Source organism: Acomys russatus, chromosome 14, assembly GCF_903995435.1.
Source record: "Acomys russatus chromosome 14, mAcoRus1.1, whole genome shotgun sequence".
NCBI classification, from domain to species: domain Eukaryota; kingdom Metazoa; phylum Chordata; class Mammalia; order Rodentia; family Muridae; genus Acomys; species Acomys russatus.
In genome coordinates this window covers 9414011-9438955 of record NC_067150.1, presented here as the reverse complement: position 1 = coordinate 9438955, position 24945 = coordinate 9414011, and the positions used below count along the sequence as shown (strand labels likewise).

The window sequence follows — 24945 nt, the reverse complement described above, 5'->3', positions numbered from 1 at the left end:
TGTGACGTCACTGATAGAAGAGGCGGGCCGTCGCCGGCCCCCCAGAAGATGGCCCCTTTTCTGATTGGTCATTGAGGACGTCTGTCAAGACGCGTTGCCCCCCCCCCCTTTTTGTGTGTGCACTCTGTGTGTGTGGCGTCCCCGCGGACAGTGACGCCGAGGCTCCTAGCGGGATCGCTGCGCGCCCGCCCCTTTCCATCGGGGGCTCGGCTTCGGCCAGCCCCAGGCGGGCGACCGTCACAGCGGGAGGAGGAGCTCGAGGACGGCGGCCCGCGTTTCGCAGGCGGGAAGATGGCGGCGGCCTCGGTGTCGGCAGCTTCTGAGTCTCAGTTTTCGGTAAGCGGCGGCGATCGCGTGGGTTCCAGGTGTGGGCCTGTACGGTTCTCCGGGTTGGCCTCCCTTTTTCAGGCGGCGCTGGATCTGGCGTCAGCCCGCACCCGGCAGGAAGGCGGCGGCTTGCCCGGGGCCGCGAGCCACACCGGGATGCTGCACCTGCGCCCTCCGAAGCCAGAGCCCTCGCCTGCCTCATTTCCCACCGTGTGTTCACTTGTCCTTGTCCCCGGCGCTTGGAGCGTTGTCCCGGGCCGGGTTGGTGCACTCTCGGGCAAGCTAAAACAAAGCTTCACCGGTCACGTGAGCGTAACGGCCTCAGAGGACAGGTAGGTGTGCAGGTCTGTTGAGTGACAGCCGCTGAGGCGTTTCCGTCGGTGTCCACAGTGCCTCTTAGTGACAGCCGGGGGCCCGCGCGTTCCCGCTTCCCACGGCACCCCTAGGACTCAGTGTGGACATGCTGCTTGGAGGAGCGATCGGGGAATTATTAAACACCAAACACTGGCGGGTTTAGTCCCTGGTGTTTGTAAGACTGGGTTGTGGGGCTAGTCTTTTGGAAAACGCGCCAGTAAACAGAGATGAAAATTAAATGTGACAAAGCTAGAGTTCCGTTTAGAAATGCTCCGTGCATCGCCGACTGTCGGTCCTACAGTTATAGGGAGGAATTGAGTAGAAACACCACTCTGAAGGAGCAAAAAACTGTACCGATTCGATAGTTACTGCACTGCATGTTTTGACACCAGAGGAGTCTGGGAAAGACTCATTGGCAGTATTAGGGAAGATAATTTCTTGGAGAGAAGATGTTGAAGGAATTGTAAGAAAAGAAAGCACAGCAAACTTTTTGAGGTATGTGGCAAGACAGAAGGCACTTCCAGGACACCAGAGGGTAATTCGAATATGGAGGTAAAATTGGGTTAGAAGAACTAGAAAAGGGTGAACATTGAATAATGAGGGATGTCAGGAAACTACCAGGTAATAGTTATAGCAGATGAGGAGAGGCTATAGAGATTGCAGTCACCTTCAGAAAGTGGCACTTAGGTGTATCAATTACAACTTTCCATGCCTACTAGAATTTGTGATAAGGGCACCCTTTGCCGAAAGGACTAAAGGAGATAAAGAAGCAAGGAAGCAAGCAATTGGGAGTTCATTCTCTGCCAGATCAACAGAAGGTAAAAGAAAGACTATCAGAAATGAGTGTCAGTGGATGCATGAATTTATGTAGGAGATGTGGTTGATTAAACTTCGGAAAGGAATGCTCTTCCTTGCCTTTAAAACTTAGAAATTGGAGACCTATTAAGGAGTACGTAATGTTACATTGAGCTGCACCCAAGGTAATGCCACAGGGATGTAGTTAATCCTTAGTCCTAATGGTAGACCCAAGAGAAATCCTGAATCCTGTTCAATTGGAAATATATGTATTTTGTGCACTGGCATTGTTTTGTTTTATTATTTTTTTTTATTTTTGTGTATTTGTTAGGTTTTTGAGAATGGGTCTCACTAGGTACTCCTGGTTGGCGTCTAACTCACATATCCTTTCTGCCTCTGTTTCCTGAAGACTGGGAATAAAGTATTAGCTGCCACCCCTGGCTCCCTTTTATTTCTGTCTTGCATGTGCAGACTTTTTTTTTAAAAGTTAAATTAGTGTATTTGTTAACCTGAAAACAGTTTATAACATTACTAGTTTGGAGAGTGGGCAAAGCAGAAGTACCTGTACCTGTGCACTCTACCATACTAACACTGGCCCGGCAGCTCAGACTGTTCAATCCAGAAAGCCCCCAATCTGCATAGTTCGTTATTACATAGACATAGTTGATTATAGTTCTGATCCTCAGTGACTGGGTTGGATCTTCACCCTTTTTCCTAAGGTCTGTAATCAAATGTTGTTTTGTTTTCCTAGGGACCCCAGGAGAAGACCTTTGATTAGTATAGTAAAGATACACTCCTATCATTTAAGAAACTCCAGGATCTTGTGAATCTCTGTCTAGAATTAGGAAAAGAAGAGAAAATAATGTTTTGCTTTACCATAGTACATGTGTGTAGCATTAGTCTTTCAAATTAGAGGTTTGGAGATATGCTGATGAAAGGTGCTATTTTTTTGTAGGGTGGCCAGTGAATGCCTTAGTGCCAGACTTTTGAGCAGGCTACTGAAGGGAGGAAGGGAGCTTTGCAGCCAAGTAATCATAATCACAGCAAATGAAAACAAGAGTATATTGTGAGTGTGTAAGACTGAGACCTCCACAGAGATCTCTAGTCTATTCCCAGAGTCCCCACTGAAGAACGGCATCTGTTGTGATGCAAATGCATAGGAATTTATTGAGCCGATGCAATGGGGTCTGGCAACCTCTTTCGAGCTGGAGACCCTGAGGAGCAGAGGCATGGACTTTTTATACCCTGTACAGAAGCAGAGCTTAGCAGAGAAACTTGATTGGTTAATAGACCAGCATTGGGACTTTCCTAGTTGGGGAGGGGTAAGTACGTTCCTGGAGTAGTGGAAATTTTTAAAACACAAGCTGTAACACAGACTGCCTGTCCTTGAGTCAAGCTGGACTCTTCAACGTTTTTCCTGTCCCTGCCACACATCTGATATCGCTGTGCTGTCCTTGAGTCAAGCTGGACCCTCTAGAAATTTACATGCTTTGGCCTTAATGGGGGGGTCCTTAAGGAGGGGGGCTGGTTCCTTCAGGTGTTTGAAATCAAAAGTCATATTGCTGGAAAATTGGTAGGGAGATAGTATCAAAGGCATTAGGAAACGAAACAAGGGTTAGCCTGGGACTACATTATGTGAAGGCGTTATAAATTTTAGTAAGAATTTTGAATTGTTTCGGAAAGCCATAGGAAGGTTTTGATTAGAAATAGTAGTTTGAATTGATTTACTTTTTTTTTTTTTTCTTTTTAAAGAATCATGACTAGCAAGCTGTTTGGAAGGGCATACTTTAAAAGTTTGAAAAGTAGTATTTCACAGTAATTGAAACTAAAAAAAAAATCAAAACTATAGCAACATTGGGGTATAAGGAAATGTATTATGAAGAAAAAGCCCTGAATAATTTGCAGAGATTAGATAAGAGGTGAATGAAAATGACTCCATATAAGGGTTTTATTCTGAACAATTTAGTAAATGGCAGTGTGGCAGGATATTTGACACTATTGTGAACTCTTATTTCTGGTTGTAGAGTGATTCAGCCTAACACACACCTTTAATCCAAGAGCTTTCTGTTTACTGTAAACAAGTATTTATGGAGTGGCTCAGCCCTAGCACACACCTAGCACACACCTTTAATATACAAGCTTTCTTTACACAGGGTTAAAGTTAACTCTAGGTCAAGAGTGAGCAAGAAGCCAGGTGACAGGGATTAAACAGAACGGAAGGACATTGGTAGAAGGGTATTTAAAACAGCATGGACACAAAGAAAGGGCTTTTGGCTTTTTCCTCCTGGAACAGCAGCTGAGTAGGAAAGTCAACTGGGTGCTTTCTCTGCCTTCCTGAGCTAGTAGGTTTTCACCTCAATATCTGGCTCCTGAGTCTTCATTGGTAAAATTGAGCAATTGGGATTTTTTGTTTATATAATAACTTGACAGTGCTGTTTGTTATGGTATGCTGGTAAAGGAGCAGATTTGGAAACTAACCAAGAATTTGGTTATAGCCACGTTACATTTTAGGTGCCTACTTAGACATCCAAGTAAGTAATGAGTGATGTGAGTTTGGAGTTTTACATTCAGATCTTAGTTCTGCATTTTAATCTTGACATCTACTGGCGAGTAAAAATTAAGATGCCTGAGAGTGGATGAGATTTTCAAGAGAGTCCATGTAGACAAGAAAGATGCCTTGAAAACCAAACCTTGGGGAACTGTGGCATTTAAAAAACATGGGAAGAGATTCAGGGAGTTTATGAGGGAAAGGCCTAGGAGATTGAAAGAAAATCACTGCTCCCAGCGCTGAGTGAAGTGTTTAGGTGAGTGATTTCTGGGCTCCATGCTTCTGAGAGACTGTTGAATTCAGCATTGTAGAGTAATTGGTAAGCTTGATGAGCTGTTTGTTTCCTAGGAATGAGTAAAAGAGGGGTGTTTTAAAGTAGCAATGGCAAAAATTTTTTTTCCACTTTTATTGAATGTCTATGATTTACACGTCATGCACCAAAATCCTTCTCCTCCCCCCAGTAAAATAAAACAAACAGAGAAACAAAAAATTTTGTCACAGAAGCTGTAGTGTATCACGCAGTATAGCCTTTTGCCCACATATGTTTACTTTCAAATATTCATTGCTAGAGTCATGGGTCTGGTTGGAGGCCGACACTCTTGTTACGGCATCCTCACTGGGACTGCTGTCGGCTACCCTGTTGTTGCCGTGTGTCTAGGAGATTCTTAATCTTTGAGTCTGCAGGTCCAGCCCCTTCATGTGTTCCAGCAGGTCATACATGGGTAGATGTTGGGGTGAGGTCGACTCAGAGCCCTGGATCAGGGCCTGCTCCCTTGTCCTCAGGGCAGGGCCTGCTCTCCCGATCCCGGCAAAAATTCTTTTGAAAGATTATTTTACTTAACGTTTTTATAGTTTCTATTAGTGTGTGCATGATGATTGAGGGCCAGGACATGCCACAGTTTGCTTCTGGAGATCAGAAGACAGCTTTGGATTGCTTGTCTCCTTCTGCCTTTAGGTGGCTTCTTTAAGCTTGTTCAGCAAGCACCTTTCTCCACTGGTGTAGATTTTGTTTTAAAAACTTAAAACCAATCTATGGTTGAAGAGTCTTGGAGTTCAGCAACGGTTTTGTTGTTTGCTTTCATGGCACTGGGAAAGATGTCCTGGAGAGGGGAATACAAAACACTGGGAGGAGTTTAACTGTAGGAGCTGAGACTTTGAGAAGTAAGTAAGTGGAGACAGGAAGTTAATGCTGCTGCTTGTTTTAGAAAAGGGAAGAACTAGTAGATGGGTTTTCTATTTAGAACTAGTTGATTATTTGGTTTAGGTGATCACATAAATTGATTCTGCTGCTTTTGTGAGGGAGAGTTCTACAGCAAAACGATTCAGCTTATTCAGAATGTTAAATGACAGGATTCTAGCTGTTGCCACCTAACCAATGAAAACACAATGTTCTCTGTTAATTCTACGCAAGACCAAGGTATGGGACAATTCTTAGTGCTATATAATAACACTGACCATATTTTAATAATTTTAAAAATTTAAAATTACTTTTTCCAAGTTACCTTCAAAACCTCATACCAGTTTGCCATTAGACTTTTAAAGGGGTAAATGTTAGTCCCTGAGCCCACATGTTAACACCAGAGAGAGCTTTCATTTGATCTTACCCTAAAGGTTGAGAAATAATAGCACTCATGTGAATAGGGCTCTCCCTAGTTCCTAAGCTCACTGCCGCTGTACCTGTCACAGCAGCAGTGTATTCCGTAATTGCTCTTATAAATGCACGGCAAGTTTTGTGTTACTTATAACACAGACGTACACATTTTTATTATTAGGTATTTGGGTAGTTCTGTTTGTTCCAGGAAGTGGTTTGTTGTTGTGAGTACTCACTGTTCCTTTGTCCCTACATGACCATACTGGTACTTTATCAATAAAGTTCTTCAGAAGATTAGAAATCTTAATTTGCTGAGGCAATCTGAAAAAGGGAAGTGTATGCCTAAGAAGTTTGAACAGCTGGCAGTCAGCTCCTAGCATCGTTATCATTTTCCTCTTATCTAAATGCCCACACTACAGCTCACCTGCCACTAAAATTCCAGGTAACATTCAGAGGTTTACTATGGCAAATTTGTATCATGTAGAACATAATAATAACAGATTTGCCAGATTCGTGATTTGTGACAGATGGTGTACATGGGGAAATAGTTTTACATGGGGATATTTGATGAGCCCAAATGTGTTATAATTGTTTCCCCCTTTTGTTAACTAGATACAAATTCTTTAAGAAAGAACATGCTGATGTCTGTGGACCTTGCTACTGCTGACGGCCGTGTCTGGGTCCATTGTCCTGTGGTGCTTTGTTCCCACCTGAGGTCAAAGATGTCTGTAGTCTCTGCTGCTGCCTGAAGTCATGTCTGTAGGCTGAGCTGCTTCTGGGGGCCATGTTGATGTCCGTGGTCTGAGCTGCTGCCTGAAGCCATGTTGATGTCCATGCACTGGGCTTCGTTAGGGCCTATAGTGGCCTCTGTGGCCCCTGTTACCCCAGAGGCTGTGTTGTCCTTAGTCCAGGCTGCCACCAAGGACTGGGTCCTGTACTCTGACAGAGAGCCATGTTGCTGTCTTTGTGCGGCCACTGGAGACCATGCTAATGTGCTTGGTCCATGCAGATGCCAGAGACCTTAAGGATGTTTGCTGTCCAGGCTGTTGCCAGACACCATCTGGAATCCAAGACCTTTGTGTTCCTGCTGGCAATAAAGGGAAAGGAAGCTACTTTTTCAGTGGAACTGATAACTGCAGGTGCAAAGTGAGGAAAGAGGGATGTAGAAGGCTTTCACAACAACTGCCCCCTCCCAACCAAAAAATAGTAGCACCCTAAACAGGAAGCCATGGAAAAGAACTGTTGAAAATGGTGATAAAGATGCTGAATTGTAACTCTCTACAATTGATGGCTGCGGGTGGGGAAGGACTTCGTTTTCCTTAAGGGTTTGGCCATGTTCCAGTGAATATACGGACAACACAAATTGGCCGTGACTTTTTTGGGGAAGCAGATGGGGCCCACAAGGGTAGTGGGGTGGACATGGGAGACCTGGGAAATGAGTGATGGGAGAGCATGATGTGAAATTCCCAAATAATGAAGAGATTGTGTTGCTTCTTGAGGATAGAGGAATTCAGCAATTTGTATCTGTTTCTGATCTGAACAAAGATTTGACTTGACAGAAATATTTGTATTGAAGTATGAGCATCATATACTTTTGCCGTGTGGCTACAAATAAACATGTAACCCTGAAAGTTACATCTGTTCACAGCAAATAGTGGTTGGGTTCTATTGTGAGATCAGTTCACTGCCTTTCTATGGTCTTTTAGAGAAACATACAGTATTACTTCTCAGTCACGAGTATTTGGTTTAAATGTTTGAAAGGAAAGATAATTTCAGTATTTTACTTTCCAGAACATCCTAGCTGAACCATCAAGGTCTTATGGGAAGTTGGTCCGTCGTTCTTCGTCCCCATATGTATTATATCCACCTGATAAGCCTTTCCTTAACAGTGATCTGCGACGCTCCCCAAATAAACCCACATTTGCCTATCCGGAAAGCAACAGCAGAGGTAATCGACTGTAACAAAGTAAATGCTATTTGCTTAGTCATTAGTTTAAAATTCTTAATTTTGACCTCTTTTTGAAATTAGAACAGTATGTTTTCCCCTTTATTTCTGAGACTTTATTGTGCTTTTCATATTGACTGCTGAACCTTATCCACCAAATCATGGAAGCTAAAATACTTTGAGTCATGTATTGTTAGTCTGTCCTCTCCACAATCAGTTAGGAACCATAGTCTTACATAGGGGCCAGAGAGATGGCTAACTTGTTAAAGAACACTAACTGCTCTTCTTTCCTTCTGCGTTTTCTGCTGCTGCGCACCACACTGGAAGTACATGTTCCTCTCTCTGGCCAGTGCAGGCACTGTTGGCTTCCTGGTGGAAGCAGATAGAACCTTGGCGACCCAGGTTCCTCTTCAGCTCTTTTTAATGAGATTGCCTGTACCAGACAGCAGTGGAAACTTGAGAGTTCCAAACCTGGTAGTGACTGCTGCACTGTTACAGCCTTTGGCTAAGCCACCATGCTAAAGGCAGAGGATGTGAGCGAATGAATGCCCGTGCCTGGTCAGTTCAGGTCCAGCTGCTGCTTCATCAGTGGTCAACGGTTTTCCTCCAACTGACAAGCACTCAGCTCATGGCAGTAGGGTGGGTTTCAGCATTGACTGAGGCAACTGTGGCTGCCTAGTCAGCAGCCAAACCCTAGTCCAGCGCCTAATTCTTCAGGGAGAAGGGGAGCCCTTCCTTCCCAGAATAAGTAACAAGTCTCAGACGGTCGTGGCAAAATAAATGATGGCAGCCCATTTATTTCATGTGAAACAGGGACAGTCTCCCCTAAATGGCAGTTTTTATCAACCTCTGAGGACTCTCTAGGGAAAAAGGCCTTGTATACTGCCTCCTGAGCTGCTTGGTGAGCTTTGAGCCTCCTCACTTTCCTGGAAGGAATGTTAGGATACTTAGGGTCTTTTGTGGGTAGCCATAGCTGTTCTGATTTCAGTGCATCAATCCTGAGGCCAAGGGCTTGATAACATTTAATGATGTGCTTTGGGGACTGTCTTGCTCCATGTTTTATTGCTGTGAAGAGATACCCAGACTATGGTAACTTTTACAAAGACCAGCACTTAATTGAGGCTTTATAACAGTTTCAGAGGTTTAGTCCATTATCATGATGGCAGGGAGCGTGGTGCTAGGAAGAGTGCTGAGAACTCTACATCCAAATTTAAAGGCAGCAAAAAGAGAGAGACACTGGGCCTCGTTTGGGCTTCTGAAGCCTTAAAGCACCCAGTGACATACTTCCTCCAACAAGGCCACACCTGGCCCAACAAGTAGTGCCATTCCCTGTAGACCAAATAGTCAAATGCAGGAGCCTGTGGGGCTGTTCTTATTCAACCATCACATTTCACTACCTGGCCCCCATCAGCTTGTAGCCATATCATAATGTTGCAAAAATACATTCAGTCCAACTTCAAAAGTACCCACAGTATATCACAGTTTCAACATTATTTAAAAGCTCAAAATGTCTTCTGAGACTCACGGAAATCTCTTAATTGTAATGCCCTGTAAAATCAGAATCAAAAAGCAGATCACATATTTCCAACATATAGTGGCACAGAATATATGTTACCATTCCAAAAGGGACGAAAGGGAGGGATTATAGTGATGAAATACCAGACCAAAGCAAGACTGAAACCAGAAGGGGAAACTGCAAACTCTGCATCTCATGTCTGATGTCAAAGGGATCTTCCGATCTCTAACTTCTTTCTGCTTTGTTGACTGCAACATACTTCTCTTTCTTTATCTGGTTCCACATACTGTTAGCAGCTCTCCTTGGCAGGTATCCCACAGCTCTGGCATCTGTAACAACCTGGGAGGTTTCCAACACAATCCAGGCTTCACCTTGACAGCTTCAGGCAGTGCTTTCCTCTATAAGAGTTGCTGTGATCGTATACACCCTTGACATATGCCTGCCCTCCGCAGCTTTCCTTAGCCTCCAGGGATAGTCCACAACGCTTTCTTCTATCCTCGACTGCAAAGCCAGAAGAACTACAAGGCCAAAGCTGCCAAGTTCTGCTGCTCACAGGGGCTGGAACTTTTTACCAGCTTTCTGTTGTGGATGATTTCCTTCATGTCCAAAGTCATAACTGCCTTTAAACTTTTGATCTCCTTGAGCAATGGCCTTAGCTCCATTAATTACACTTCCTGGAGCTCCTTTACTCCTCATGCTGTGCATTTTGTAGTTTCCTTGCTCAGCTCGCTCCTTTTCTTTATAGATCTGCATAAGTGTGAGCACTAGTAACCACACAACACAGTACATAAGTGTAACCACACAACACAATACATAAGTGTAACCACACAACACAATACATAAGTGTAACCACACAACACAGTACATAAGTGTAACCACACAACACAGTACATAATTATCTTTGAAACCTCCACAAAGCCATTATCCAACATTCTTTTTTTGTTTTGTTTTTTATTAATATTTATTTTTTTTACTTATACATTTATATTATACAGATATAAAATAAAGTACATAGAACAAGAAGAACTACAAAACAATCAGGAACTATATGAATGTTACATTCATAGTATTTTGGCTATTTGTATTTGGCAACCTTGAAAACATTTTCCTATCTTGGTGAGTCTAAAATTCTGAATGTAAATCACTGTCATATCTCATCTCTATCAACTTAAAACATCTGTCCAGACCTAAAAACATCTTAACCCCTAAGCAACTAAGCTTAATTGTGAAACTAACCTATTTGGCCTTCAACCCCATCAGAGACTTGAGAAGGAATAAAATTATCTGAGTAGACAGGAAGTTCAGGTTAGCAGCTTCCAAATTAAAAAAAAAAAAAAAAAGACAGAGTTTGCTGCCTGAACAGTCACCCAAAATACTCTATAAGGTATCCAACGTTCTTTAATTTGCCTCAGGCAGATTTGGGGGGGGAGGGCCAAGGTTAGAAAGTAGCACATTCTTTGCCAAAACATCACAAGAATGGTCTCTAGGCCAGTTACTGCTATTCTCTGAAACCTCTTGAGGGGCCATCATAATCTACGTGGCTCTCAGCACCTCTAGAGTGGCCCATTAAGCCTCACTAAAGTGCCCCACTGCCTTTCTAATCCAAAGTCCACATCCTTCCAGCAGGCAGCATGGTCAGGTCTGTCATAGCAATATGTCAGTTTCAGTACCAACTACTGTTTTAGTGTTCTGTTGCTGTAAAGAGACACCTTGACCACCTTAAAGCATTTAATTAATCGGGGCTTGTTTGTGTTTCAGAGGTTTAGACTATTGTTATCATGGCAGGGATCATGGCGGCATACAGCTAGATATGGTTCTGGAGAACTCTCTTTTGAGTTCTACATCCAGATCTAAAGGCAGCAGGAAAAGAGAGACTCTGGGCCTGGCGTGGTCTTTTGAAACCTAAAAGACCAGTGACACTTCCTCCTACCAGACCCCAACAAATAGTGCCATTCCCTGTAGACCAAATATTCAAACATAAGCCTATGGGGGTCATTCTTATTCAAAGCACCATAGGACACTTATGAATTTATATATAATTAGCCACGGGTTTTTTGTTTTGTTTTTTTAACAGTTAAAACTAATTTTAATTTTTTTTTAACTTGGCAGCCATATTTTCTGCTCTCAAGAATCTTCAAGATAAGATTCGACGCTTAGAACTGGAAAGGATTCAGGCAGAAGAAAGTGTGAAAACTTTGTCTAGGGAAACAATTGAGTATAAGAAAGTATTGGATGAACAGATACAAGAGAGAGAGAATTCAAAGAATGAAGAATCAAAGCACAATCAAGGTTTGTTTAATTGTTAAGGGAACTAAAATCTGTCCAAATATTATAAAATTATTTTAGAATTCTACATTGGTGTTTTGTAATGGTCTTCAGCTATTACATCATAATCAGGTGTATTATGAGGAGCCAGTGACATCACGCACAGAGCTTATCCGCAGTGTGTAGCATATAGGAAGAACACACGTCTTCCTGAGAGGTGTCTAGGAGTACTGAAAGGGAAGGACTGGCAGTTTGTTTGCAGTACTCTGCGATACTGAGTAAACACTCTACCACAAGCCTTACCTCTGGACCATGAGTGTACTATAACTCCAGTTCCTGTTTACAAGTTGTTGTGGCAAGCCTATGTGTTAGCTAATTACTACCTTTTTGTATGTATTCATTTTAGAGCTGACATCCCAGTTGTTAGCCGCAGAAAACAAATGTAATCTTTTAGAAAAACAACTGGAATACATGCGAAATATGATAAAGCATGCAGAAATGGAGAGGACATCTGTCTTACAAAAGCAGGTATGACATCCCCCAGTTGAAATTAAGAATGGTGACAGATGATTGGCAGACTGCTTCTCAGAGAGGCCTGAGACACCGTTGTTAAACTCCAAGCTCGAATTTCGTGGGCTCAGTGTAGTAGATGGTGGTTTGAGTGGCTCTATTTATTATGATTCTGGTACTTTGTAGATTATGCTTAAATTTGAAAAGTAGTCATGTTAATGTCTTGGAATTCACAATATTAAATATGTAAGATAACCATATGTAACTCTGAATTCCACTACTCTTTGTAAAATTATGTGCAGTTAAAAAATACCTTATAATTGCTTATTGAAACAGGGTCTCATACAGCCCTCACTGGTTAATTTATGTTGTCCAGGGATGATGTGCACCTTCTGATCTTCCGGACTCCGTCTCCAAAGTGCTGAGATTCCAGGCACCCAGCACTGCCCCGGTGGGTGTGGTGCTGTGGGTCCCACCTGGGGCTTTCTCTGGTTCTAAGCAAGCGCTCTACCACATGAGCTACGTGCCCAGCTACTGCGCTTGTCGTATTTTAACATTTTCTTCTATTGAATCAAAAGTCTTTGTATTTAATTAACATATACAGTTGTTGAGGACAATTATAAGTGTCTATTATATTTTTTACACATTCTTTTCCTATGGACCGTTTCACTGTATTATGCAGAACTTGACTTCTTACATGCTTAGATGCTAGATAGTCTGCAGTTGGAAAACAAATACTATTTTCTGTCCCCTGTCAACTTTTGGTCCCAATGTGAGAAATAAGACTTCCATGTATAAGCAGTTATATAACAGTGTTCAGAAGGATATGCCAGTGATGAATTTCATGGTGCACATCTCTTCAAAGTTCTCTTATATAATTCACCATTGTGTGGACATGTGAAGAAATGGCAGTGGCATACTCAGATACTTAGTGTTGGGCTTTTCCAAATAAATTTACTTAGTAAATTTGCTCATTATTTTGATTTGTTTATTCTGAGACTGCCATTCCTTATATATATGCGCAGTCTTTCCAAATCAGATCCTAAGTTTGGAGGAAAAAAGTATATTTTGCATTCAAAGGAAATAAATGCTTATGAGTTCTCACAGTTATTAAGAGGTTACTGAACAGAACTGGTCTGAGTGGAAGTATTTATTTATGTAGCCTGTGTGTCTAATAAATACACTATCCTAGGGCATAAGGATATTTTCCTTATTTAAATCCACATTATAGGTTAAAAAACAAAACAAAAAACCCTGTATATTAAGGATAGTATTCTGGGCTGGAGAGATGGTAGTTAAGAGCACCACCTGCTCTTCCAAAGGTCCTGAATTCAATTCCCAGCAACCACATGGTGGCTCACAACCATCTATAATGTGATCTGATGTCCTCTTCTGGCTTGCAGGTAAACATACAGACAGAACACTGTATACATAATAATTAATAAATAAGCCTTAAAATAACAAAAGAATGGTATTCTAAGCCTGGTGATATGGCTTAGTGGATAAAGGCATCTTTATCAGTGAGGCCAGAAAAAACAAGTTTGATCCCTGGACCTACATGGCAAAAAGAGGGAACCAGCTCTTATGTGATGTCCTCTGACCTCCAAAGGCACGCTGTGGCACATAGCCAAAATGAGACACAAAGACCATTGGTGTCCCTGAGGTCATCTCTAGTGTTGTGTTCTTGGAATCCATTTCCATACCCAGCAGGTCTGTGAAAGGACAGGCAAATTACATATAGTATGATATTGGGTGTGTGCGGTGTTTTCAGCTTCTTGATTATCATATTGTATTTTGATGCTGTTTCTCAGGTTTCCCTAGAAAGAGAACGACAGCATGACCAAACCCATGTTCAGAGCCAGCTGGAGAAACTGGATATTCTTGAACAGGAGTACAACAAGCTCACCACAATGCAGGCCCTTGCAGAAGTAGGTGAACGGGACTTTAACTTACTCACACAGAATGCTGTGGTTATCACTATTTTCACCACATAGATATTTATAATGTAAAGGTCTTCCTTATACATTAAGGAAAATACTTTTAAAATTTATTAAAAAGACTAAATTTCTTTAAAAAGAAAATATACTTTAAAAAGGAATGTTGACATTTTACAGTCTTGGTAGCTGCACATGAGATACTTCTTTTTGAAAACTGAAAGATGAAATGTTTTTGATACTTAAAACTGGCATCATGTAATTTTTTTTCTAAAGTAATTTTACTTTTGTGTTTTACTTGGGAGATAATTAATACTACTTTATCTAGTCTTTACTTTTATACAAAGCTGTGTACTTTGGCCATTTTTCATAATTTGGCCATTTAACTCACAGCTACTGCACTAATGACTATTAGTTGATCTATTAGAACATTCTTAGGAGAATTCCATTGATATTATCAAGGCCTGGACCATTAGTTGCATGAATTACCGTGTCTTATTTTGACTATCCTCCAAACTCTGCAGAAAGATAGCTTTTAACCGTTATCTATTTTGACATTGTTATCACTAGAAAAAAATGCAAGAGTTGGAGTCCAAACTCCATGAAGAAGAACAGGAAAGGAAGCGTATGCAGGCCCAGGCAGCAGAGGTGAGTGGAGAGAAAAGCAGGGAAACACTGTTTTCATGGTGAACAATTACACATGCTCACTCCAGATTCGTATGTAGACCTCAGAGAGAGATTAGTATTGGAAATTAGGAATCTAATTTTGTAAAGTAAAAATCTGAGCAGTTCTTTCAATGTTTCAAATGATAGAGTCCGGATCAGTATTTGAAAAGCCCCTGAGGACAGATAGTGGAGATAAGAGCATTTGGTTGTTCTTGCAACAGACTTGACTTTGATTCCTAGCAACCCACCTGGTGGCTCACAACCATCTACAACCCAAGCTCCATAAAGCCTGACACTTCCAAACTCTGAGCACCAGGCAGATGTACATACATAAATGCAGGCAAAACATGTAAATAAATAAATAAATAGATACTTGTGAGGTTAAAAACATGTCAGACACAGAAGTTTTCATGTAAACTTAGGTACGATGAGCTACTAGCAGATCATTCAGTAACCAGCATAAAAGTGTATCTTGGGTTGATTTGTTCTGACTTTAGGGAAAACTATTTACTATGTGTCTACTCCTCACATGTAACATAGCAAATGTATGGGTTATTCTTATTAAATTATAGTATATAATCCTTGTATGCTAAGTAGACATTTTCATAAATTCATTGATTGATGAATTGTTATTGACGTGAGCGCTGATGGTGGAAGGCAGGTGATGAGGGAGATGCAGTTCCTCTACATCTTGCTGTTCTGGTTTGTATAACCTCAACAGATTATTTAGCCTTCCACAGCTTGGGTTTTATAGTGCCAAAGAACTCAAACAAGAAATGATAATAAAAACATTTTAAAACTCAGGCACACCTATAAGAAAGACATCAGCTAGAAAAATACATATATAAGCTAAAATTAAAAAGTAGTTCTTAAGTGGGTCCTTTGTTGTTGTTGATACTGGCTGACCGTCCAGAGGGATGATTTCTTGCGGAGTTAGGTCTTACATAAAGTCTTACTCAGGATGGTCAAGTGTGTTGTGATTCTGAGGGTACAGAGCCCAACACGCTATTCAGTGAAGACTCTGTCCCAAGAGGGCGCGAGATGGGAAGGAGTGGTCTCAGTATTCCTGCCATTTCATTAATTACTTCTGCTGTTTCTTACAATTCAGTCATAACTTTTGGGGATCTTTTGGGGAAATTTCAAACTCTTCAGGGGAAGAATCTTAGACATTGGAATTTTTACCAAACTCCAGACTAATTTTGGTATATAGAGACAAAATAACCAGTTTTATAGATTTTTGGAGAACGAGGCTATGTAGAGAAAACTGCAGCTTTTCCCCCTTGCCTGCTGGTCTGTATGTGATACATTCATGCAGTGTTTGCAGAGGGCAGAAGAGGATGCTGAATCCTCTTGAACATGTGGTTAGATGGTTAAAAGCTGCTGTGTGTATGGGTGCTGAAAACAGGTCCTCTGGTGGGAGCAGCCAGAAAGTGTTCTTAATGCTGAGCCATTTCTCCAGCACAGAAAAGTACAACGTACCAAGAGATAAAAAGAACATAAATGTAACATTTTCTGAAATAATTTTTGCTACTTTTGAGCTTTAAAAAGGAAGAAGTGTATTTTGCTATTGAGTTGCTTTGAGTCTGGTTTTACAGTAACCATGGGTGTTTGAGACAGGGTTTCTTTGTGTAGCCTTGCTGTCCCGGACTCATTTTGTAGACCAGGTGGTCTCGAACTCACAGAGATCCACCTGCCTCTGCCTCTGCCTCCCCAGTGCTGGGATTACAGGCATGTACGGCCATACCCGGCTGGTAATCATGTGTTTTAAAGTATGCTGCCAATGTGGAGCCACATGCATTCCATTTAATTCCTGAACTAGGATTTACAGAGTAACTGCCACTAGTGAAGCAGTGCTTCCAGACAAGACGTGACCAACTGTGGCTCAGCAGGTCACACAGATGAGACTAAAGACAGGCTCTCTTTGTTGAGGTGATTACCACTGTATTTTTTGTTTTGTTTTGTTTTTCGAGACAAGGTTTCTCTGTGTAGCCTTGGCCATCCTGGACTCACTTTGTAGACCAGGCTGGCCTCGAACTCACAGCGATCCGCCTGCCTCTGCCTCCCGAGTGCTGGGATTAAAGGCGTGTGCCACCACGCCCGGCTTTACCACTGTATTTTATAGACTTTCATATAACTCAAAGTGGTGAATTATAGCTTTTATTTTACAGTATTAACTTTGTGCCAAATTTTCTTTTTCTAGTTGCAGACTGGCCTAGAAGCAAACAGACTTATTTTTGAAGATAACACAACGTCATATGTTCCAACCACCACTAGAAAAATTAAAAAAAAGAAGTCAAAACCACCAGAAAAGGTCTGAAAACTGAGCCAAAGTTCCAATTCTGTGTGATAATTTGTGTATAAAAAGAAAAGGCATGTGGCCTTAGAACCTTGGGATAGTGCATCTCTTTCACTCTTAGTTTCTGTACTCAAAGGTGAAGATAATTCAGATTTATTCAGGAATTCTTACTCTGGTTGGGAGAGCCTCTATGAAAGCATTGGGAACTATAGGACTCTTCAGCCTGTGTTCATTACCTTTGCTCTTAAAATGCTTTGTGACCGATTCTGGGGTAAGAGCTATGAGTTGTATGGAAGAGATGGTGGATGGAAGCATGGGGGTGGGGTCGGGGTGGGGGGTGTTGTCAGGAGCCCCACAAGGAGACTATGAAGGCTGACTGATCTGGACCAGGGGCCCATGACTGATACACCAACCAAGGACAGTACAAACAGAGGACTGGACCCCCTGTTCAGGTGTAGCCAATGGACAGCTCATTCTCCTCATGGGGGAGTTGGGGGGAGCGGGGGACTGCCTCTGACGTGAACTCCTCCTTGGTAGAGAGGCCCTGTGGGAACACACAGGAGGGAGACTGTCCTGGATAAAAGACTGATGGGCTGGGGGAAGGGAATAGATGAGAGGGGTCGAGGAGGGTGAGAACAAGAAGATTGAGGGGATTACCATCCGGATGTAATGTGAATAAATTATAATAATAGTAATAAAAAAGAACTTGACAGAAACATAACAAGGTCTGAATTCTAAATACATCAGACTCATACATGTGGCAGTGCAACAGTATTTTCTAGCTATTAATAAGCCATTGAGCCAATTTAGTGACCAGCTTTAATAAAAAAAGACTAGATAACATGGATTATGGGGAAAAAGCAAACAAAAACAAAAACAAACAAACCAAAATGCTTTGTGAATACTGTTCCTTTCCTTGATTCTGACCTATTTTGTTAGTACTCGCCCCACCCTTAGCCTTCACATAATACTATGTTGCTCAACACTGTATCATCCCAATATAAACAAGTGTTGTGGTTTGAATGTAGACTGTCTCCCATTAAGTCACCAGAAAAGTGGGCCTTGAGGCTCTTAGCTTGACCCAATTCCTGTCCTCTGTCTCTACTTCCTGACTATTGGTACAGTGAGATGAACACCCACCTACCCCCAGACTACTGTTGCCATGTTGTTTCCCTGTTGCGCTGTTCTCTTACTATACTGTGGGTCAAGTAAGTCCCTCTTTAAGTAGCTTCTTGAAACCTTGTTTCTGCTTGGTCACAGCAACAGCAGCAACAAAAAAGTGACTGAACAGCACGGTACCCAGTAGTTCCAGTGAGCTGGAGTCTTGAGTTAGTGCACCAAAATAAAATAAAATGTTTTTTTTTTTTTCTCTCTCTCTCTCTCCATCCAGAAAGGTTCTAGGAACTATTTTGGTGCACAGCCACATTACAGATTGTGCTTAGGTGACATGCCTTTTGTTGCTGGAAAGGTGAGTCATAGGTATTGATTTTTATGTTGGTATTATTTCAGTGTCTTCTGCTTTTTCTTTTCTAAGTTTATGGTGTCCCATATACTTTATGGGTGCTTTGACTGCCTGTGTGTTGTGTGTCATATGTGTTGTGCTCAGAGGCCAGAAGAGTGTGTTGGATCCCCTGGGACTATCGTCATAGGTTACAGACTAAGCTGCCCTGTGGGCACTGGGAATTGAACGTGGAATTCCACTGGAAGAGCAGCCAGTGTTCTTAACTGCTGAGCCATCTCTCCAGCCCTTAGACCAGTCTTTAGAGCACATTGTAGAGGATATGAGCTTTGAGCTGGGGGATGGATATATATATATCCATACAGCTATCATTCCATACCCTTCTACCTCAGCCTCAGCTCAGGAGGACAGGGATTATAGGTGTGAGCACCATACATGGCTCTAGCAGAACCGTCTTGTACAAGGCACAACCTCGTGTTTTCTACTGAATCTTTGTATAAACCTCTAAGCAAAGTTATAAAATTATTTTTATGCTAATTTTTATTTTTATTTTAAAGTGTTTATTACAAACGTTGATTTCAGTGTGACTGGGGAGTGAGGTGCACTGATGGCCCTGCACATGAAAAGGTCAGGGTTCAACATGAAGGGAGCTCTCTCTTTCCACAGTGGGTTCTGGAGATAGAACTCAGGTCATCAGGCTTATCCTGCAAGTCTTACACCTGCTGAACCATCGTGCTGTCCCTACACAGTATTTTTAAATCTGCAGCAATACATTTGCAGTGTTCACTAAATCTGTTCATTCTTTGTGTCTGTCCATACAGTCCTGTCCAGAATCCCATCCACCCATTTTGTTGTTTTTGCTAATTCTCATTGAAGCCTTTAGTCACAAAGGGCAAGAGAAGGCTTTTCAATGTTAACTCTTTTTTAAGTTGTTTTATGTATTCTTTATGAAATGTTAATCGAAACATTTAAGAAAACACAATTGCTTAATTGAGCTGTTTTCTACAAGTTTTGGAGAATCTGCTTTTAAATTACTTATTCTTATAGAGCCATCCTATGGCTCTATAGTAATAATAATAAAATATAGTAATAGAAGTGAAATTACCAGAAAACACTATAAGCCCAAACTTTTCATTACTAGTCTCAACTAACATAAAAATTAAAATTACATTATAAATCAGAAAAATGAACTTTTCAAAACCTGTTTATTGAATATTAAAGTATACAACACCAACACTAACCATTTCTCTCTCTCTCTCTCTCTCTGTGTGTGTGTATGTGTGTGTGTGTACAAGTTACTGGCAAGCAGTGGTTATTCTGATTGTCGTTAGCCAACTTTGCATTCCTCAGGTCACTCCACTTCAGTTTGGTTTGTGTGATGCTTTTCTCAATGCAATTAGTCAGGACAAACTGACAAACTAAATCAGGGCAACATTTTTAAGCAACAAGCACATTCGGTCTCATGTTCTTTCCCAGATCTGCATTTTAATCACGTTGTCTGCTGGTGGCTTATAGAGTTACACAAGCCCAGCTAACCATTGAGAGCTGTCAGGCTCTGCTCTTTATTGTTGTGACAGATACACTAACGTGCTTCCGACTGTTCAGAGAAAGCCGAGCATGGTGCACACCTGCAACCCCAACTCAAGAGCCTGAGGCAGAAGTTTGAAGCCAATGAGAGAGATCCACAGTAGTGGAGACAACATGCCAGTGGGTGGTGGTCCACATTGTCATTTCAGCATTCAGGAGGCAGAGGCAGGCATTCCAGGTTCTAGGGCAGACTGGTCTATATAGTGAGTTCCAGGATAACCAGGGCTACACAAAGAAACCATGTCTTGAAAAACAAAACTGTATTTTTGTGAAGTGTATTTTAAGAACTGAGTAAAACCTGAGAAAGGGTTGCAGGATTAGGAAGGTTGAGTAGGTGGAATAGACACGCAGACCAAGAGTATATTGTAAAGAACACAATGATAGATGTAGAAATTGCCAGTAGGCTGAGAAGTGTAGTTAATCACCCAAGCCTTTAGAAATGGTGTGTTTGAACTAGTTTTAAGGCAGGGTATGAAAGCTGGTTCACAAAAAAAAAAAAAAAAAAAGTCATCTGCAAATACCATTTGCTCACAGAATAAGTCAAGGGACTGTGGGTGAAGCAAGAAGTGTAGGCTGTGCTCTAGAGTTAGAGCCATTTCTCCATCCTAGAGTTTGGCTGCTTAGGAGTACATCACAGGATTTCAGTTAAATAATGATACCCAGAGTAGGGAGCTGAGGCAAAGAGGCTAGTTGTTTGGTGTTGGTGGTGTTTGTTAATGGTTTTAGCTGTGGTCTTGAATCCCACTATAGCACAGGATAAATGATTTCTGGTCCTCTTACCTCTACTTCCCAAGTACTGGAATTACAGATGTATATAATGCTAGGGAACAAAGAAAGGCCTTGTACATACTACTTAAGCACCTGCTAGCTGAGCTCCATCCCCAGCAGGATGTTTATTAACTGAAGAGGTAGGTACATCAACTATATAGTGCCGTGATAAGGGTGGATGGGTGGTTGCTAACTTAACTATAGTAATTCATGCCTTAGGCTTTAGAGGGGATTTATTCTTACCCAGATTAAGAAATAGAAGCCAAGCACAGTGGCACATGTCTATAATCCCAGCACTCAGGGAGGCAGAGGCAGGTGGATCTCTGTGAGTTCGAGGCCAGCCTGGTCTATAAAGTGAGTCCAGGATAGCCGAGGCTACATGGAGAAACTTCATCTCAAAACAACCAAAAAAAGAAAAAGAAAATGGAAGTAGAGGGTATTACTTGCTTGACTTGCTTTTCTCTTTAGTCCACCAGTCCCAGCCATGCCGTGGTGGCCAATGTTCAGCATGTCTTGCATCTGATGAAACACCACAGTAAAGCTTTGTGCAATGATCGAGTTGTTAACAGTGTTCCCTTGGCAAAGCAAGCCTGTTCGCGAAGCAGTAAGAGTAAGAAGTCAGGGATGCCTCCCTCCAGCAGTCTTAATGAAGAACTGTCGGATGTCTTACAGACTTTGCAGGATGAATTCGGGCAAATGAGCTTGTGAGTTTTAAGTTCTTCACATTTAAAATTACATTTAGTTTTGAATTTTCACTTTTTAGCTGCTTGAATTAATCCTAATTTTGTTGACAGACATTGAGCATAATCCTTAAGCTAGCCCATTGGCTGGGAGCTAAATAAGTGTAGGCATCCTGGCTAAACCTCCCTTTCTAATTTTGTTAGATGTTGAATGCCAAAGCTTAGGGAAAAGCTTACTATTAATTGAGGGTTAGCCAAACAAAACTGACGAGTTAGTGTCTGAAAACCAGTGTCCTGTAGAATCTGCTTTATATGTAATGCTCATGGAGGGAGTGAAAAGTAAATAAAAGGATATATTATATTATCCTATAACCCTGGATGAACCCAAACTTGCCTGGAATTAAAAATCCTTGCACTTATCTTCATTTTGTAAACAATTATTTTTATTTATGTATATATCACATGTGTGCAGGTGTCCAAGGAGGTCAAGAGAGGGCATCAGAGCCCTGGAGCTGGAGTCACAGGTGGTTGTGAGCCACCTGTGATTCATGTGCTTGTTGGGAGCAGCACTCTGTTAAAAAGAAAAATGGTGAACCCTATAAGTACATAATTGTTAAAAATGGGAGATGTAAGGTAGTCCCATTTGTGTTTTGCATGCAGCGATCACCAGCAGCTTGCTAAACTCATCCAGGAATCACCAACTGTGGAACTAAAAGACAATTTGGAATGTGAACTGGAGGCGTTAGTGAGAAGGATGGAAGCCAAGGCCAACCAGATAACTAAAGTGCGGAAATACCAAGCCCAGGTAGCCCCTCCCTTCACTAGTTTATGATGATACTGTCTTTACCTGTCTAAACTGTTCCTGAGGGTTGTTTGGTTTCATATGAGATATGTCTTTACTGAATATATTTAATATGCTTAGCTTTATGAACACACCTGGGTGGTTCAGTTTGACTAGAAGTTTTCATAGTAAGTCAGATTAAATATGTGAAAAAGTAGTGTGTTTGCTCATACTAAATGATTAAAAGGTTTACTCACATTAAATAAACCTACTTAGGGTTCTCATTGAGAAAAACAGACCTAGTATTTGAGATTACTGTGAAGTATAGCTAAAACAAAGGTAGAGCCCTGCATCTGGGCTGAGGGCCATTGGATATTGGGGAGAAGTGGGCAAATCTGAATAGCTATCAAGATATTAAATGCCTGTATAATGTGGAAGAATTGTTTCATTAGCATAATACCAAGGGTCTTGTTTTGGAGAATGTCACCCTATTTAATTTCTGTAAAACTCTGAAGTGGGTGGTTCCCATTTTATAGGTGAAGAAACTGGGGCCTTTTCTCTGGAAGATATGGCTATATTCTCAGTGAAATGAAATAACTGGCCCAAGGAAATCCTGACTGTCTGGTTGGTCAGTTGTGGAGCTGGACTGCAAACACACAGCTCTGCTGAAGAGTCTACAGCCTGCTCAGGCAGGGAGCACCCTAGCATTAAGAGCCTGCTTCTCTCTGCTCTAGGAGAAGAGTGCAGTATTTGTAGAATAATCTTACTTATGTGGTTGTGTGTCTTTATAATACTTAAGTATTGGGTCCTAAACTGCTTACAATTTCTGCACATTTATGTGCTGAAATAATCTTCCTCTAACACTCAAATGTCAGATTCTAGGTGGGATTTTTGTTCAGTTACTGATGCACTGAGAGGCTGAAGCAGGAGGGCCAGAGTTTAAGACTGTATGCAGCAAGACCCTGTGTCAAAAACAAAGTACCTGGCTAAAAGAAAATTTTTATTGACTTCATTTTTCCTCTGCCTTGGATAGCTGGAGAAACAAAACATAGATAAGCAGAAGAATGAATTGAAAGTTAACAAAAAAACTCTCGATGAAGGAGGAAACAGCAGCAGCCATTCAACTGGAGTCACAAAGACCGCAAGTAAGAAGGATATTGCCAAACAGAGACCTGGAGAAAAAAGCAGGAAAAATCTTCAGTTACTGAAGGACATGCAAACCATACAGAATTCATTGCAGAGCAATAATCTGTGTTGGGATTACTGACACCAGGTCATAAATAATGTACCCTACAGTGACAATAGACCTTCCAGGTTTCATGCTTGCTAATGTTGCCATTACTAGCAGGTGGTAAGGGGCCTGAGCTTCATTACACAATCTCTTGTGCTATGCAGCACAACTAAATGGAAATGGAGTTTTACAGTTTGAGAAGCTGCACTGTTCCTTAGAATTTGCTGTATTCGTATACTGCACTTTGTAAAGAAACAACCAGTTTTTTACTTGTGGGTGTGTTTTTTAAGTAAGTATATATGTAAATTGGGTTTGAAAATTCAGGCTATGAGGCTGTTTCCATAGTCAGTGCTTGAAAAGTCTTGTTTTTAAATCTCCCCACAGCGTGAGTGCCAACTACTCTCCCTTCTCCAGATGACCATTAAATGTACTGTTTTCAATTTCTGATGGAGGCTTTCTGTACTTAAATATTTATATACTTAAGAGGACTTTGCTTTGTATTTCAGACATTGATCAATATTAAATTCACTCTTAAAGACCCAAACATTTTAAGTCAGTTACCCATGAAATGTATGTGTTCATAAAACTAAACAGTTAATAAAATTTTGGAATATAGAATCAGAAGGGAGATGTAAAATATACACATTTGCAGTTTCTAGACAGTACCTGTTTGTAATCATGTTATTCAGTGAAGCACTGGCTTTTACCTTGACTTGTAGAGAATCTTATGCTCTTAACGTACAGTGTAAGGGTAGTATGTGAACTGAGCACACACAGCTATCATGTCCATGTAAATTATAATTCTGAATAGATCGACATGTTAAACTTTATACATTTGATACTTGAAATCAATAAAGCAATTTTTAACTATGCTTAACAGCAAGCTAACAAAGGCTTCATTTGTTGTACCATCTCAAACGTGCATTATTAGTATCCTGATCGAGAAAGAAGAGTATTCAATGCATGTTATTCTTGTGCTTACAGACACCTAAGCCCAGTGTGACAGAACATGCCAGCCATTTACTGTAGCAACTGAAGGGGTTATAGATTACAGCTTGAATTGTTTGTGTCACCTGGGCACTGAAAGTTGCCCAGTCTCTTGTTGAATTAATTTTCTAGTTAGAATTCTTAGTTCTTACATAGATTTTTGAGATTTATGAATCTCCAGAAATTGTATGTAAACTTTTACTAGTGTGTGCAATTTTCTGATGAGCAGGTTTGCAGCAACAATGGCGTGACAACAGTGAGTCAGTCCATAGGCCCCAAGAAGGTGAGAAACTGCTCTGGTGACATGGTAAATGTCTACGTCTCAATCACCACTTCAAACATTCCGCTTCTCTTCGCTCCTTGTTTGAATTTCAGGACATTAAACTGAGTAACTGTCATTTGAACAGAAATGGCTCCAACTCCTAATTAGAATCCTACCTGTCTCCAGCTGGATCCAGACTGTAGGGCTTGGGTTTGGATTCTGCCTGTTTCTTGCTCACTCACTCACAGCAGAGCTCCCTTGTATTCTATTCTCTGAACAAGATGTCAAGATGGATCCCATGCTGCGTAAGAATGGAGTGCTTTCAAGCTGGCGGAAATGTGAACCTGTTACCTTGGTACTATATACCAGGAATGCCGTTGAATTCACGTAAAGTACTTTTAATGTGTACATTCCATACTGAAGATTTCTTGGAGGTCATAGAC

The 24945-nt window shown here is 41.3% G+C and overlaps 1 protein-coding gene across 1 annotated transcript; it reads left to right on the top strand.

Annotated features, from left to right (window-relative positions):
* The first annotated feature begins 103 nt into the window (after positions 1-103).
* On the top strand, positions 104-24254 carry Cep57 (centrosomal protein 57). The gene is made up of 11 exons (XM_051155911.1): positions 104-336; positions 7407-7563; positions 11186-11365; positions 11748-11869; positions 13663-13779; positions 14356-14433; positions 16652-16762; positions 18138-18215; positions 21030-21265; positions 21902-22046; positions 23056-24254. The coding sequence occupies exons 1-11, from the start codon at positions 292-294 to the stop codon at positions 23287-23289; spliced, it is 1503 nt and encodes a 500-aa protein (XP_051011868.1). The 5' UTR covers positions 104-291; the 3' UTR covers positions 23290-24254.
* The last annotated feature ends 691 nt before the right edge of the window (positions 24255-24945 follow it).

What these genes read in the sequence shown, in the direction of transcription:
- Cep57 (XM_051155911.1), top strand. Translation starts at nt 292, where the DNA reads ATGGCGGCGGCCTCGGTGTCGGCAGCTTCTGAGTCTCAGTTTTCG. An exon ending in AGAATCAAAGCACAATCAAG is followed by an intron (nt 11,366 to 11,747) that starts GTTTGTTTAATT and finishes TATTCATTTTAG; the next exon opens with AGCTGACATCCCAGTTGTTA. An exon ending in GAATTCGGGCAAATGAGCTT is followed by an intron (nt 21,266 to 21,901) that starts GTGAGTTTTAAG and finishes TTTTGCATGCAG; the next exon opens with CGATCACCAGCAGCTTGCTA.